The sequence below is a fragment of the Aricia agestis genome, chromosome 15 (genome assembly GCF_905147365.1).
Source record: "Aricia agestis chromosome 15, ilAriAges1.1, whole genome shotgun sequence".
NCBI lineage: Eukaryota > Metazoa > Arthropoda > Insecta > Lepidoptera > Lycaenidae > Aricia > Aricia agestis.
This window is the reverse complement of record NC_056420.1, coordinates 14,845,321-14,862,915: the sequence shown is the minus strand read 5'-3', so window position 1 is coordinate 14,862,915 and position 17,595 is coordinate 14,845,321. Positions and strand designations below refer to the sequence as shown.

The window sequence follows — 17,595 nt, the reverse complement described above, 5'->3', positions numbered from 1 at the left end:
CGCCGGTTTTCTGTGAGAACGCCGTATTTCTCCGGTCGAGCCGGCCCATTCATGCCGAAGCATGGCTCTCCCATGTACATAAAAACTGTTGCTCGGAAGTCGGAAGTTGGGCTGTGAGTGAGATTTGGTGCACGACGCATACCGCATGTACCTAATACCAGAAAATATCGTTATATTTACCGGTATTTTTATAACGTTATGAAGCCCTGACCAGGGCGCACACTTTGGGAACCCCTGCTTTTTCCATTTTATGCATAGACATAATATAATGCTATATTATGTCTATGATTTTATGTGTGGTGGGGTCATTTGCTACTTCAAAGGATAAAGTTTAAAACAAGTACCTGTCAAGTGTTGTCAACGTTGTACAATCTACGTCAATGTCAATTTATCAGCTGTCATTCTAAAAGGCCGAAATTGTGATTGATTGTAAATTGTTTGAAAATAATGCTGGTTTTAAGCTGCCTTGTTAATTAAGTGCATAAAATATCTAAGAAATTAATACTGTATAACATTCCGCAATGACTACTTCGTACAATAACGAGAAGGTAGTGACGGGGGAGGTGGAGTACCCTGCGACGGATCCCGCATCTGGGGCTTTCTTTCAACCCGATTTTAAGAAGTAAGTGTCGAAATTTTTTATCAAAAGAACTTATTAAGAACAAAGAGACTAGTGGAGCTGATAAAAGAAGTTTATTATTACAAAATTGTGTATGGCAAGTGTTTCTGGTTCTCAGTTAGCTACTTATCACAACTGATGACAGAAGTTGCATATCGGAGAAAGTTGGCGTTATTATGTACTGAGAAAATACATAGTATATATAACTAAAATTTTCTATAAAAGATAATTACAATTGCCATACTGTACCCTCTTTGATATGCTTTTATAGAAGTTTTATTAAAATTAATAGCTCCCACACCGGTTTCATTGACAGTGGCCGGTTTCATTGAAACCAGGCCGGCTACGCAGGAGTAATTTTTTAGTGCCCAAGTGTGTGCGCAGTACACAAGAGCACTCTCTATTCCTTTACTCTCATAACCCAGTGGGACGGAAGACCGACACGACTGGCGAGAGATCAGGCGCAGGACTGACTTTTTACATGCCCATCCGAAGCATGGTACATCTTACTTGTCAGACAATCAGGTGATCAGCCTGCATTATCCTAACCAAACTTGGAAATAACATGCTCCAACGCAGGAATCGAACCCACGACCTCTGAGTCAAGAGCCGCGCTCTATACCACTAGACCACGGAGGCTTTTTTTTTAATTAAAATTATTGGTTATATGAAGTGATTCCTATTCATTTCAGAAATGAAGATTTGAAATTAATGCTTGATGGATCCAAAGATTCCTTAAAACTGGAAGCCATGAAAAGAATCATAGGAATGATTGCCAAGGGTAGAGATGCATCAGATTTGTAAGTATCTTAATGAATTAAAACAAAACATTAACCTATCAACTCCCAAGCATAAACAATAGATTTCCTAGAATCTGCAATCAAAGTTATAAGTTTGATATAGTTGTATTTATAGTTAATCTAGTTTTAGTTAATAACTATTGATTGTGCACGTCCTATCTGCTGTCTTTTACATTGTATCTCTTCGTAGGACTGCTGCAAGAGATTTATTTTAGAAATAAGCAGTTCCTTTGTGTCATCTTTCCGTGTTAATTGTATCTTTATGTATTTTTCTTAACTCTTTATTGTACAATAAAGAGTTAAGGACGCTATCACAAAAATTATGACAAAAATTAGCAGGTCAGTACAAATATCAATGTTAAGGACATTAAAATAACATTCACGAAATAACATTAACAACGCTTGCCACTTTCTTGATAGGGCCAAAATGTATGAAGAAATTTGAGTGTTTCTTATTTTTCTTATAAATGGAAATGTTACTTATTTTTATATAAAATATTTAGCTATTCATATAGGGGACAATAAGCAACAATTTTTTTGTATATTTATTTTCCTTATTTCAGTGTATTTAGTACCTAACCTAGTAGTGGTACCTAATCAAACCCCATTTTTTAAATCTTTCGCGATTATTGTGATGGTTAAAACATATTTATGTGAAAATTTTGTATGCGGCTATAATTTTTTTATGGTAAAGATGTGGAGATGAATATATTATCTTTCATTTGAAACCAAAATATCCTAATTCTTTAAAATGGTACCTGAAAATCACTGATATTTGTGAAAAAATGTGATTAATAATTAAGTGATTGATTTCTCTTATCTTAGAATTTTTACTAGCTAAATTGGATAGTATTATATTATTTATAACCAAAAGGAAACCTAAGGAGTTTTTTTTTTTTCTTTAAATTATTTTGAATCATGTGTTAAAATTGTTTTTCTTACAATTTTATAAATTAATACAATTTGCTAAATTATTATAAAATACACAATGTCAATTTTTTTATGAGCAGGTTCCCAGCAGTAGTGAAGAATGTTGTGTCAAAGAACATAGAAGTAAAGAAGCTGGTGTATGTATACCTGGTGCGATACGCTGAGGAGCAGCAGGACCTGGCATTGCTCTCCATCAGCACCTTCCAGAGGGCGCTCAAGGTTTTTTTTTTTATTAATGGAGTACAGAGGAGCAACAACATCACCAAGCTTGTTTAGCAAAGGCTTTCTAATTATAAAAATAAATGAAAAAATTACAGATTAATAACAGAAAACGATTTATGGTCATTAGTTACTTCAATCAAATAAAGTAACTTTTGGCCACAAAACTTAAGTTTAGTAACATATCACACGATTTATATGTATAAAGATTTTAGATTGTAATAATGACTATCCATACCTCTTTAGCTTTTTATATAATATTTTCCATGCTTATTTCATTTTCAGGACCCAAACCAGCTAATAAGAGCGAGTGCTCTCCGTGTGCTGTCGTCCATCAGAGTGCCGATGATTGTGCCGATAGTGATGCTCGCCATACGAGATTCCGCCAGCGACATGAGTCCATATGTGAGGAAGACCGCTGCACATGCAATACCTAAGTTGTACAGGTAAAATGGCTCTTCAGACTTTTAAACATTGTTATGAATTAAGAGTTGAACCGGGGCAATTCAGTTCTGTATTTTTGTACTGGTTTGACATTTGTCAGTTTGATAGTTTTGACAATTTATTTGCTGAATTGATCGAGAGGAATTGCTAAATGTGACCATTTTAGCCCGCTGTTCTTATTGCCACTGCTCAGTTTAACATAATGTTACAATTTACATTTGCAGCTTTGTGACTAAGGGTGTTGCTTTAATGTCATAAAAATATATTAAATTATTTAAGTATTTACAAACACTGGCACTCACTCCTTTTAGTAAACAACAAAAGCTAACATCTGCAACACAAATGTGTTTACTGTTTATATTTACTATTTACACACTACTTTACTTTTTTATTTATTTATTTTATAAAGAAAACAAGCAGTTAAAATATAGTTTAAGGGCTATATAATACAATATATCTTAGGAAATTACAAAATAATCATTTACATGTCTTCGTCTTCTTCTTTTGGCGTAAGCCTCCTCATTTAGGAGTTGCCATTGTCAGAGTTGAGGCGAAAAATGTGAACAGTGAGGCATTTTCCTCGTTATAACGTAGTTTCCACACAATATTTAATTCTAATAGACTTGCTATTTAAACAATGCAGCAAAAAAATTCAAAGTCTTTCAAGTATTTAAGTTAGCAAATATCCCTTTGGGCATTAATTCTGCTCCATATAAAAGTTGAACAATTCTACAGCTTTTTTAATCCTTTTATTTCCATTTCCAGCTTGGACCCCGAGCAGCGAGAGGAGTTGGTGGCGATAATCGACAAGCTGCTGTCGGACAAGGCGCCGCTGGTGGTGGGGTCCGCCGCCATGGCCTTCAGCGAGGTCTGCGGGGACAGGATCGACCTCATACACAAGAGCTACAGGTAGGAGGACGCTAAATATTCGATTACTTTAAGGCTTCTTACAGACGCCGTTCGGCACTTGTCGACCGCAGTCGGCGGCACGCGTCGACGGTAGTCGCTCGATTTTTTTATTGATTTTATTTACACAGCCTATGACTGCCGTCGACAGGTGCCGTTTGTAAGCGCTCTAAGATTAATTAGTAAGAAAATGATGTAGTTGTTAAATATATTGTAAAGGTGAGACCGCATTCGGCATAACTTAACTGCACTCTACACTGTATGGCAGCGACGCTATATGTCACATATGTCGTAGGATGATTTGATAAATCCGTGTTTTCGCGAAATCCCTAGAATTTTCGCGAAAATTCGATTTATCAAATCATGCTACGACATCGTAGGATGATTTGATAAATCGAATTTTCGCGAAAATTCTAGGGATTTCGCGAAAACACGGATTTATCAAATCATCCTACGACACATATATTCTGTGTATGAATTTTAAATTTATTTCTACGCGTTAGAGAATCGCATCACGCCACTTCAATACTATTGTATGTGACGACTGACGTCTGTTGACGTGATCTCTCATACAAATTCACAAAAGGGTTTCAAATGAAATGTTGCATGTGTACAGGAAGCTGTGCTCGCTGCTGGCGGACGTGGACGAGTGGGGTCAGCTGGCACTGCTCAACGTGCTCACGCTGTACGCCCGCAGCTGCTTTCCCGACCCCAACCTCGAGGTAACACATTCTGTGTCACACGACTGAAACAGCTCATCTGTCTATAAATTTATTACTCATCGGCACTTATCTAGGTTAATAAAAAGTAAAGCCAATTTAGGTGACTAATATTTCCTTCGCAGAGCTACTCGAGCGACTCGGAGAAGCCGTTCTACGAGTCGGACAGCTCGGGGGGCGGGGGGCGGCGCGCGTCGCCCGTGGAGGCGGACCTGCGGCTGCTGCTGCGCGCCGCTCGCCCGCTGCTGCAGAGCCGCAACGCCGGCGTCGTCATGGCCGTCGCGCAGCTGTTCTACCATTGCGGCCCGGGTGAGTTCATCGTCAGATTTTACTGGACTGGCTTATTCTAAACCAGTACATGCCTGCAACTTTTGCGCAGAAATTCGTTTATCATGCGGGAAGCCGTCTATTGCCCCGCGCGCCGATCGCCTCGCCGATGCCTTAAAAGGGGGAATATAATTATTAATTATATTGTATGCTAAAGGGGATAATGTTTATGTTGTGTTGTTACAGTGCAGGAGCTGGGGCCGGTGGCGAAGGCGCTGGTGCGGCTGCTGCGCGCGCCGCTCGAGGTGCAGAGCGTCGTGCTCACCGCCATCGTCGCGCTCACGCACGCCAGACCGGTCAGTGTTGCAACAGTGTAACACCCGCCTTATTATGTAACATAGTCACAATTTCGACATTTGAACATTTTAAAAGTCAATTTATAAAGTATAAACGTCAAATATTGACATTAGAACTTTTAAAATTGTGACCATAAGCAATGAAGTTCATGTTCATCATAGGTTATGCCAATTATGCAATAAGAAGTCCGTACAGGAGGTATCATTAGAATTGTCTCGGTTGTGACACCGGGTACATCAAATAAATGTTCGATGACTCCACATTATTTTAAATTATATGAGCAATATATTTTCAGTCGCTATTCGAGCCGTACCTGAAGTCGTTCTTCGTGCGCACGTGCGACGCGCTGCACGTGAAGCTGCTGAAGTTGGAGGTGCTGACGGCGCTGGCGACGGCAGGCAGCGCGGCGCTGGTGCTGCGCGAGCTGCACACGTACGTGGCGGGCGCGGACCGCGCGCTCGTGCCCGCCGCCGTGCGCGCCGTGGGCCGCCTCGCGCTCGCTGCGCCCAACGACACCGACGCCTGCCTCGCTAAGCTGCTCAAGCTGCTGTCCAGCCGCGACGGTCAGTCACCGACAAGCTATTGTTGTCACACGATGTCAAATATCGCACCTATAAATTATATTATGGGCATGAGAGAAATATGCGATAACTTTGCAGATGTATGAAATACAAAACTCATGGCAAAGATAATAAGATTTTGAAGTGAAAAATGTGAAAAAATAGAAAGAAGATTAATAATAATAATATAACTATTTATTGCACACCAAAATACAGTACATAATACGAAAGATACAATAATAAATATTACTAATTGATGTACAAAAGGCGAACTTATTGCTACTAAGCAATCTCTACCAGTCAACCTTTTGTAGCTACGATAGAATTTTTTTTTCCTATCGTAGCTACAATTAGATTAGATACTAGAATTGGTCCCTAGAAAAAACTATAATTAGCCACAAGTCACAACTCCCGAAATAGCAGAAACCAATCGACGACTGAAGCAATAAAAAAATAATGTGTTCTGGAAAACTCATAGCTAGGATGTTTTCTACAGGTGTCATGTGTGTATATTACAGAGGCAGTGGTGTGCGAGGCGGTGATGGTGATCAAGCGCGTGGTGGGTGGGGGCGGGGGCTCCGCGCGCGCCGCCGTCTCCCGCGCCGCCAAGCTGCTGCGTGCTGACAGGTACGCACACACGTACGCACGTTCACGCACACACATACGCACGTAGATATAAAATGGAAACAATAGCTTTAATGTGTTCCTTTTTGCTAAATTATTATAAACTTTTTAAAATGACGTCAAGTTAGTTGTTATACTCATCAGATCTCTATCGATCGAAACAATCTTATTTTTGTTGTTTTAAAAGTACATAATTTACAAAGCTTTAGGCAGCGTTAAACAAATAAAATCATGAATTCTATTAAAGAAAATAAAATTAAATATTTATTGCAGGCTGGCTGGCGGCGCACGTGCTGCTGCGGTGTGGCTGGTGGCCGAGCACGGGGCGGAGCACCCGCGCGCTGCTGCTGTCCTCGCGCACATGGCCGGCTGCTTCGCTGACCAGGTACGCCTAAATACAGACCCAATGTTTGAGTCAATCGAAATATTTAACCCTGCTTTTGGACCGAGGGTACTATCACTTTTGTCTGTTAGGAGGAGGCGGTGAAGCTGCAGGTGTTGTCGCTGGCGGTGAAGCTCGCGGCGCGGCGGGCGGACGTCGTGCCGGTGGCGCGGCACGTGCTGGCGCTGGCGCGGTACGACGCCAGCTACGACGTGCGCGACCGCGCGCGCCTGCTGCGCCGCCTACTGCCCGGCGCCGCGCTCGCCGCCCGCGCGCACCTCGTGCTCGCCCGCCCCAAGCCCGCCGCGCTCGCCCACGCCGCGCGCACCGACCTCACTGTGAGTATACCGCGTCCACACTCAACCGAATAACTAGTTACAGTACTACAAATTTAAATATAACTTTACTACTCTGCAGTAACAGTCTTGGCCTGTTGTTAAAAAGCTTGTATGTTTAAAGTGCACTTCTCCGTGAAATACATGAGGGCGTATCAGGGGCTCATCTAGGTGTCATGTAGGACGTTAACAAAAGTGCGAGAACGATTCTTCTGGTTGCATTGGCGAGATCATGTGCAGGAGTGGTGCCGCAAATGTACTACTTGCGCTGATGTAAAGGGACCACAGACAAGGAGTCGTAGGAACAGCGTGGCGTGTTACCATGGCAATAACAACGATGCTCGGGACAAGCATCTCTAAGAGGGGTGTACGGTGCAACCGTACAAAGTCCATTTTTGTCAATTCACATAATCATCAATTTGTCAATTTCACATCGCGCTCATTTTAAATATAATTTAGTTTTAAGCACAGTTGCCGCAAAACCGTCGCGCCTTGCGGACCACTGTAACTAGCATTAGCATTTAGCATCTTATAGCATAGCAATATACAACTTATCAGCAACTATAGTTTTATTATATATCTATAGTTTTATCATCTAGCAGTAATTCTCAAGGTGTACCTCGTACAAGGGGAGTAATGTCAACTGTCACGGACACACGGTGCCATCTAGCGTCAACTAATGGAACCACTCGGGAAACACAGACAACATAAATCCCCTACTCGATATTACATTGATGGCGTTAGGTGTACGATTATATGCGAGTATTTTCTAGAAACGTTCAACCCATGTTTACGCGAGTCAGGTACGTTCCAAAAACGAATTCTCTGGAACAGTCTGGGACTCGCCTCGGCCCATATAAATAGCCGAGGGAGACGGGCCAGTGAATCAGTTCAGTTTGAGCTATCCTCAAGGCGACTTGAAGTGAAAATAAGTGATCAAGAGTGAAACATACGACTTGGCTACGACCTAGGACATCGTGACTGCTTAGTATTTGGACCTAGTGCTATGTGTTGGACCTAGTGCTTGTGAATAAAGTCTTCAAGAGAGTCAGCAGGTCATTCTCTCCAAATTCTCCGAACGCTAGTGCACGTAACAATACATTTTTCAAATTTGGAAAATGAGTACTGCATAATTCTTTTTTCCGCAGCTGGGCAGCTTGTCCCAGTACCTGGGGTCGGCGTGCGCGGGGTACCGCCCTCTGCCGCCGCACCCCGCCGTGCCGCTCGCCGCCGACCGCCGTGACCCGCCCCCCGCACAGACCGACACACCGCGCAGACCGCACAACGACCAGGTAACTGTTTTTTTTTATATAAAATCAGGGGGCAAACGATCAAACGGGTCACCTGATGGAAAGCAGCTGCTGTCGCCTATGAACACTCGCAACATCAGAAGAGCTGCAGGTGCCTTGCCGGCCTTTTAAGTGGGAATACGCTCTCTTTTTGAAGGTTTGCAGGTTGTATTGGTCCGGAAATACTACATTCCAGAGTTTTACAGTGCGCGGTGATACATAATATCTTACTTGAGAGACGAAGAGGGTTGCAATTTGCAAAATTATGTAATTTCACCGAAAACGCTGATAAAATATATAAACTACTGTTTGTAACTTGCTCAATAAAATGTGTTCACCAACAGAAGAACAAGAGCTTCTACTCGGAGCCGGAGAGCGGGTCCGGCTCGTCCGGCACATCCGGCACCAGCTCCGAGGAATCATCGTCGGAGTGAGTAATACGCTTTTATCTAAATACGGTAAAATTGCAATTTTTGCAGTTCTATCTAAGTACTTACCGATACCAAACAAAATGTTTTCTTCTTCTTGAACTCTTTTCAACATTTAGCGCTATCTTTCATAGTCTGTAGAAGTCAGACTTCGCCTACCATGCTTTTTTTTTATTGTCTTAGTGCAACCGACAATAATGTTGTGTAGATATTGTCTGTGTGGTCGGTCGGTACGGTTCTATAACTGTCTTTTTAAACACAAAAAACAGTTATAAAAAATATGTCTTATATTTTAATAAATAAATCAATAAAAATAATGTTTCAGGGAGGAAGACGAAGAGACTAAACCTAACGAGAAACCGAAAGAAACCAACAACTACAAGTAAGTAATATTTTATTTCTTATTAAAGTGGTGTAAAATCAACTACATATTATAATATTGTAAACATAGATTCTCAGGAAGGCGGGAAATTATATTTTGTACTTGAGAAAAAAAGATCCTCGTGTGGGTGAGTTGCGTTTAGTGTGGGCGACTCCCTACACTAAACGCAACTCACCCACACAAGAATCTAGTTTTTTACTTTGAGCATGCAGTATGCGTAAATGCAGTTGCGTTTTAACGAAAATTACATATTAACCTGTATGATGAACCAAATTTATGTTACATAATATTATGTATGTGCCAATAAAATAATTTTCCCTTATTTTAGGTCATCGGAGTCCGGCACGTCGGAATCGGATTCGGTCAGCTCCGGCTCGTCCGGCTCCGGCAGCGAGTCCGCCTCCACCAGTGACAGTGAAGGTTCCGAAAAGGAGGTTAGTAGTTATGATTATAGATTTCCAAGTGTGAGTTTTTGTTCCTTGTCGTTTTAAGCTGATCGCACATTTGTCAGCACCGTACGCGTCGAACGCACCGCATAGTACACGAAATGCGGCGCGTACGGTGCGGACGGATGTGCGAGGTTTCACATCATTTAGAGGGCATTAGTTAAAACTTTTATGTGATCTAAACAACGCCCCCTACTAGTACCTAACGATGGTAACTAGTTCAATAATATAATATTCGATACTCTTTCTAAACGTTACACAAATGGAATTAAGCTGTTACATAGATCGTGGAAAGCTGAACAACTTAGAAATCTCTTATTTTTATTTACATCGCTATTACCTACTACTTTAATATTTTAATCGACAACACACAACTTTTTTTCCTTGTTAACTTCCTGAATAAATAATAATATCTACACTGTGTAGGTATACGACGTTTTAAACGTGTTTTGCTCCTGTCAGACACTTGCAACTTGCTAGACAGACATAAACAGCAGATATCGAAATGTTATACGCTTCCTGAATGTTTTTTTATTAGTTAAAGGGGTAAACTTTTTTATTTCTAAGCAACTTAGAATGACCTACCGCCTATGTGTTGATCTACCTAAAAAAGTTAAGTATGATGATCTCGTTGTTTACAGGAGGAAGACAAACCCCCCTCAATCCCCCCGCGGCCTGCGGCTCCCGCGCCCCCCGGCAAGTCCAACCTGGAGCTGCTGCTGGAGCTGGACGAGGCGGCGGGCGCGCTGCCCACCCTCACGCCCACCGCCGGCGGCCTATTCTCCCCCCTCGCCCCCGCCGCCGCGCCGCCCCCGAGCTGTGAGTAGAGACTGTCTGTCTGCTATATGCTGCATTCTTAAAACGCTTAACCGATTTAGGTAAGATAATAAGAACTAGCTATTTGACGTCGATGAAAATCGTTGAAGCCGATTCCGAGATTCCAATTATATATAAATATATATACAAGAATTGCTCGTTTAAAGATATAAGATATGGACATACTACAACTACAAGCTACAACATAACCGCATATCAACTTTTCGACATTTCAACATTACAAATCGTGTATTTTCAGCGGACATAACCCCCGTGGGTCCGTCGTTCGTCCCGTCCCGGTCCATCGAGCTGGTGGGCCGGCTGTCGGCGGGCGGGCTGGCGGCGTCGGGCCGCTGGGCGCGCGCGCCGCACCTCGCCGGCGCCGCGCTGTGCACGCTCGCCGTCACGCTGCACAACCACACCAGGGACGAGATACGGGACGTGCGGGTCGTGGAGAAGGTATGTGGACGCACGATTAGGGTCAATTCATATTGCAAAGTCACAACTTACAAGTCCTTATGCGTTTTTTTATTAGCAGACAGAAGACAGAAAGATTTAAATTTGGAATAAGCCAAAATACCGCGAACTGCGAGTCTGACAAATGAAAGTATATCTTATTGTGTATTATATAAAATTTAGTTTTGAATGGTTGACATTAAATGTATTAACAAGTATCATTCACGCGTGAAACTACAACGTAACGTGACGCTCAGGCGTGCATCATTCTAAAGCAAGCTAAAATAGTCCTAAATGTGAAGTAATACGATTTACCTACATTCGCAGTTACTTCAGTCGTGCATGAATGCCTCGAATTATTAAGCTCGTTGTGCAAGCGATAAACAACCTTATTCTATAGCAATAAAATTAAAAATCCAGTCGGTATCCGGCGCGCGAACGCTGCACGGCTGGGAGGCGGTGGCGCTGGCGCCGGGCGCGTCCGCCGACGTGACGCTCGGCATCGACTTCGCCGACTCCATACAACCAGTCACCTTCACCATCGCGAGCTCGCTGGGTGAGTCATCTGTATATCGACATTAAATTTGACTAAAATATAAAGTATATTAATATAATGGCTGTTTATTACCTAAGTACCCAAATAAAATAAAACTCGGAAATAATATATTGTCACCATATTCTTGCAAATAAAAATTATAATTATGATCACATTTAACATGTGGCGGTACCCATAATTCACCTAACAATCCTGCATGTCGCAGTCGACTGGTTAATTGACGCCATTTTGTAAACAAAACGCACCTAGCGCCGTGGTGATGAGCGCTGAACTAATTCAATCAAACGGCGGCTTTTGAATCAGCTGTAGTGTTGAACGTTTTCAGCGACTTAAGTATTCAATTAAAAAGCTAGACGTGTGATTGAATGGCGATGTTCACTCAAAGGGCTAGCTTTTCGATTGAACGGCTATTTAAATTAATTGGCTGCGACATTTAAACAACGTCTGAAAGGACGCCAGTGGGCTTCGGCCATGGCCACTTCGGACACTTCTGAGTCGCCAAGGATTTGTGGTTGATTTTAGTGTATGTTAGTAAGTACATGCAAATATTGCTCGTTCAAAGATATAAGATATCGCTTAGCGAATCACTGGACGGCCGAGTGCTAGTACAATATCTGGCAAAAACGTATTATAGCTGTCGATAACGTGTAACTTGATCGCGATCTACAAATAGCGACCCCGTCCGCACTACACCTCCCTTCCCTTCCCTTCTCGCCTCACCCAAAAAGCCCTTCTTTTCATCGAACAATCTTTTTAAATTTCTACTTGACGTACTTACTATAATATGGTGTGTTGTAGGCGAAGCGCGCGCGACTCTCCGGCCGGCGGTGGGCGAGCTGATGCGCGCCGTCACCACCTCGCCCGCGCGCTTCGACACCGAGCAGAAGCGGCTCCGGGGCATGACGGAGGTGAGTACTTGCATGTTTGTTTATTTAGCTTCAATTTAATAGTTTTAAAGATAGAGTTTAATTTCCTGTGGCAAGATTAAATTATTATTCTAGCAAAATTTTCGCAGTAAGGTGAAATGTGTTTGTTATTATTCTTACTAGCAATTCGACCGAGCTTTGCTCGGTATTCGATAAAACACGAATAAAATGACATTTTCTAAAAATGATTCCTAGCTATTGATTTATCGCCCCCGAAACCCCCTATATACTAAATTTCATGAAAATCGTTGGAGCCGATTCCGAGATTCCAATGTGTATATATATATATATATATATATATATATATATATATATATATATATATATATATATATATATATATATATACATACATAGGCCTCTCTCAATGGACGCCAAGATGACCGATCTCCTGCTACTCGCATCCAACATGGGCCTGCAACTAAGCGGAGATCGTCGTCCCACCTAGTTGGAGGTCGACCTACATCCCGATCTCCCAGCCTTGGTCTCCATTAGTAGTAAGTTTACTCCAGCGATCGTCTGTTCTTCGAGTTACGTGACCAGCCTAGTTCCACTTCAGCGTACTGATTCTCTGCACTATGTCGGTGACTTTAGTTCTTTGACGAATTGTTTCATTTCGAAGCTTATCCGCCAAAGAAACTCCGAGCATAGCGCGCTCCATAGCACGCTGAGCGACGGAAAACTTACGAGCTAGCCCTGCTGTAAAAGGCCAGGTTTCCGCCCCGTAGATCATAACGGGAAGCACGCATTGGTCGAAGACTTTCGTCTTCAAGCTCTGCGGAATATGCGACGTGAGAATGTGGCTTAACTTCCTGAATGTTGTCCAACCCAACTGTATCCTCCTATCGGTTTCTCTCTCGAAGTTATGTCTACCTACCTGCAGTATGTGCCCCAAATACACATATTCCGTTACGACTTCGAGAAAGACACCGTTAACTGCAACCGGTCTCGGGAGAACATGTTCGTTGAACATGACTTTCGTCTTGTCCCGTTCATCCCGAGACCGATCCGCCGGTAAGATTCATTTAGGTCGTTCAACATTTCCTGCAAGTCCTCCAACGATTCTGCCAATATGACGATATCGTCAGCGAAACGAAGGTGTGAGAGGTACTTGCCATTAACGTTTATGCCACGTCCTTTCCAGTTTAGGGTCTTGAAGGCGTCCTCTAACGCATTTGTGAACAGTTTCGGGGAAATAATATCCCCCTGTCTCACTCCTCGATGCAAATAGATTGGCCTTGTTGTGGCCCCCTGTACTCGGACGGACAAAGACGCGGCACTATAAAGACCTTTCAAAACTTCGACGTAACGCCAATCGACTTGACATCGTTGCAGGGCTTCCAGAACAGCCCAGGTCTCAACAGAGTCAAAAGCCTTCTCATATTCCACAAAGGCAAGCCACAATGGCTGCCTGTACTCATGTGACTTTAGTACAACTTGCCTTAAGGTGTGGATGTGGTCTATGGTGCTAAAGCCTCTGCGAAACCCAGCCTGCTCCGGTGGCTGGCATTCGTCAAGTTTATTGGATAGGCGATCGTAATGATCCTAGAAAACAACTTATATATGTGACTCAAAAGCGAGATTGGTCTATAATTTTTAAGAAGGGTGTTATCGCCCTTCTTAAAAAAAGAGAACCACCTCGCTTTTAAGCCACTCTTCGGGGGAAACTCCCCGTTGAAGGACAAAATTAAAGACTTTACGAAGCTCTCTCAAGGCGGGTTCGCCTTACGAAAACTTTAGACCCTCTATTCCGCTCAATCGCTTCCGTGATTTCCAGCGTATTCGAGCGGCGAAGATCTCTACGAGTACGTGTAAGTTTCCGTATTCGCCTTGAGAGAAGTTTTACATCTGACGAACCCGAGTCCGTGTTTTCCCTCCGCTCCCTCATAAGTTTGAGTGTCTTATCCGAAAGTTTGGATTTCCTGCCCGCATGCTTGGGCCTGCAAAACCTTTCACCTTCGACCCGTATGCTCTCCACAATTGCATTTAAAGCTTTGTCAACTTCCATTGTAGTTTCCAAGATGTTAAGAGCGTCGAACCTATTTCTCAGTTGTAACTGAAATTTCTGGGTATCAGCGACGGATTGTTGTAAGTTGGGTCGGAGAGTAGACCTCAGCATATCACGCACATAGCGGTTTCGAATCCCAACACCGTGCTGTCCCAAGCAAGATTCGCCGCTAGCTCGTACTCCTACTTTGGAGTTAAAATCTCCCATGACAACATTGAAGTGGGTCTTAGGGGTGGTATTTAAGACCTTGGAGATGTCTTCGTACATGGTCTCCACTTCGTCATCGGAATGTGTCGAGGTTGGTGCGTACACTTGTACTATCTTGAGAGAATACCTATCGGTGAGTTTCAAAACAAGGTACGCTACCCTCCCCGACACACTCGAGATCTCAACAACATTGTCGACGAGAGATTTGTTGACGAGGAATCCCACGCCGCCCCGGGATGTATGATCTCCCTGTCGGAAGTAGAAAAAGTGACCCGATGGAAGTGTCATGGTGTCTTCCCCTTGTCTTCGGACCTGGCACAACCCTAATACGTGCCAACGGATTTCCAATTCTACCTCCAGTTCGACTAGGTGGTCTTCGAGTCTAAGCGTTATATATATAAGCGTTAATATCAAACACCCCTCATTGAATTAACGAGATAATTCGATGCTTAGCCACTTTATGACTTTTTAAAACCGGCCACTTTATTCTATCTTATATCTTTAAACGAGCAATTCTTGTATATATATATATATATATATATATATTATATATATTATTATTATATATATATTCTATTTGCTACCATTTGTGTAGCCTTAGGGTCTATCATGCCAAACTGCTGTCATAATATGTCACGATATGACGCTGTCATGTGTCACGATATAGCTGTCATGTTTCACGATATAGCTGTATTTTCAGATATTTTATGTTGCACTCAACCTAAAAAAAACCTGTGTAAAAAACCTACTAGGTCTCCATGACGCTCCAGTAACTACACGAATGGCACTCTTGGCTACTAGGGGACTACTATAAATAAATTCAACGCCTTTGTGATTTCGTGGTTTAGAGCTAGGTTTTCTGCTATTGCGCACACATCGTAATATGTTATACATAATATTTCAGTGCGAGAAGTCAATACCGGGTGGGGACGCAGCGACGGCGCAGGCGCGCGTGCTGGACGCCGCAAACCTCGCGCCGCTGCCCGTAGACCCCGACGATCCCGACACGCTCAGGTACATTAACCCTTTCATAGTAATGCGCTCCCAAAGTGATAATGCGCATAGAAATTTTCGTAATTTTTCGGCAACGGTCTTATTTCCCGAGCGTCAGAAGACGTCGCTGCAAGCGCTGTTTTAAACTTAACTTTAAGATGCTCGGATGTTACCATGGTAACGCCGCGATGGCTTCCCGGTGAGCTATAGCACTTAGGCTTAGGCCAAACCTACGCGACCACGCGACTGTGAAGCGGGAGCGTCAATACAAAACACACATTTGTTCAAACCTTTATTGACGGACCGGCGACAGCGGACAACCACCGGTTCTATTTCCTTTAAAAAAGGTGCAAAATGCAAGTGCATTGTTTGGGACTCTTTTACGTTTCATAGATTCGGGTGTTTTCGTGATTACGACAATTAGCGAAGATTTCCATGCGCATTATTAATTTGGGAGAACTGTACACCCTGTTAAGCATTCGTGTACTAACCCACAGAAATACATATTGAGTTATGAATGCAGTTATGTTCTTAAGATGATTTAGAACAAGACTGCATTCAAAATTAAACGAAAAATGTTGTGGAATAGGACACAAATATTTAACAGCGAAAAGTCCTCCCCTCCATATAAATAAAAGCATTCACTCTGCGCTTACGCATTTTTGATGTAATTTTCAACGTGTGGCTTTTCCAACGTTTCAAAGATATAATAATAATAAAGATAGCGTTACGTTATAATTTCAAATAAGTTTGCAACGACGAAATAGAATGCAGTATAGAATTCTAATTCTCATACATTCAACTAACGTTTTGTGTGCGGCTTACGGCTTAGCTCTTGTAATTTCATACAAGGAAGTAGGCCGTGTCGCTCTGCTGCAGAGAAGTTACGCCCAGTGTGGTCTCACCTTTAGTGTGATTTTCGATCACATTTCGTGGAACCATCCGTACTAATATTAATGGACATACCTTGAGTCCTGGGAAAGGACATAGGATACTTTATCCCGGAAAAATGTACGATTCCCGCGCGATAAACGAATGTTGGCCGTTACGCCAAGCGAGTTGCGAGCTCCATCTAGTATTTTTAATAAATTTCATGACTCTGCTGCAGTACTCATTATCCGAGGGTATACAGTATATGTTTATCCCCCAGGTTCGCGGGCCGGCTGCTGTCGTCAGGGGAGCTGGTGCTGGTGTCTGTGCGGGGGGCGGTGGGCGGGGGCCGCACGCTGCGCGCCAACTGCTCCAACCCCGCCGTCGCCGCGCTGCTCGCCAACGAACTGGCGCAGGCGCTGCAGTAGTACCACGTTCAGGGTTACCTCCAGGCTTGAAAATGATTTTACGATGCGAAAACGTTTGACAGAAATGTTTTCGTCGCCCGCGATTTGCTTATCCATAGTAATATTATAAATGCGAAAGTATAAACTGAAGTCCACGCGGACGAAGTCGCGGGCAACAGCTAGTTAAAATATATACACTTGCATACATACGCAATAAGTAATAGTTTAAAAATACGCTTTTTATATTTTTCCAAAATTTTAACAAATTATTGCATTGTCATTGGGTCTTAATTATACGTATTAAAAGTTTCGAGTTAAATGAGTACTAGAGATAGATAAAAATCTTGCTCAAAGATTCCGTTACATACATACATGATACAACCTAAGCGAATATAAGCGTGTTAAAAAAATTACACATACTTTATTGTACAGAAAAAAAAATCCACAACACATTGTGGCAAATTGAAATCTACTTTGTGCTGGAGTGTATAATCAAAATGCAAATGGCAGGTGATGGAGACATTTCTATCTGCCAAGTGCGCGAGCCCTGGCGCTACAGTGATTGTATTCGTCACTCACGACTCTAGACTACGTTGCTTATTGGTCACTTACGTCATAATGTCATATTGTTCCAAAAAAATATACATGC

General features: G+C 42.7%; 1 protein-coding gene across 1 annotated transcript; it reads left to right on the top strand.

The window, feature by feature from the left end:
- The first annotated feature begins 415 nt into the window (after positions 1 to 415).
- Positions 416 to 17,090, top strand: LOC121734240 (AP-3 complex subunit beta-2). Its single transcript, XM_042124719.1, has 22 exons — positions 416 to 622; positions 1,312 to 1,419; positions 2,430 to 2,568; positions 2,854 to 3,014; positions 3,778 to 3,921; positions 4,535 to 4,640; positions 4,763 to 4,946; positions 5,151 to 5,260; positions 5,557 to 5,824; positions 6,340 to 6,448; positions 6,719 to 6,830; positions 6,920 to 7,165; positions 8,311 to 8,454; positions 8,796 to 8,881; positions 9,205 to 9,261; positions 9,590 to 9,695; positions 10,349 to 10,526; positions 10,783 to 10,982; positions 11,400 to 11,535; positions 12,334 to 12,443; positions 15,581 to 15,690; positions 16,820 to 17,090. The coding sequence occupies exons 1-22, from the start codon at positions 522 to 524 to the stop codon at positions 16,965 to 16,967; spliced, it is 3,063 nt and encodes a 1,020-aa protein (XP_041980653.1). The 5' UTR covers positions 416 to 521; the 3' UTR covers positions 16,968 to 17,090.
- Positions 17,091 to 17,595: the final 505 nt, after the last annotated feature.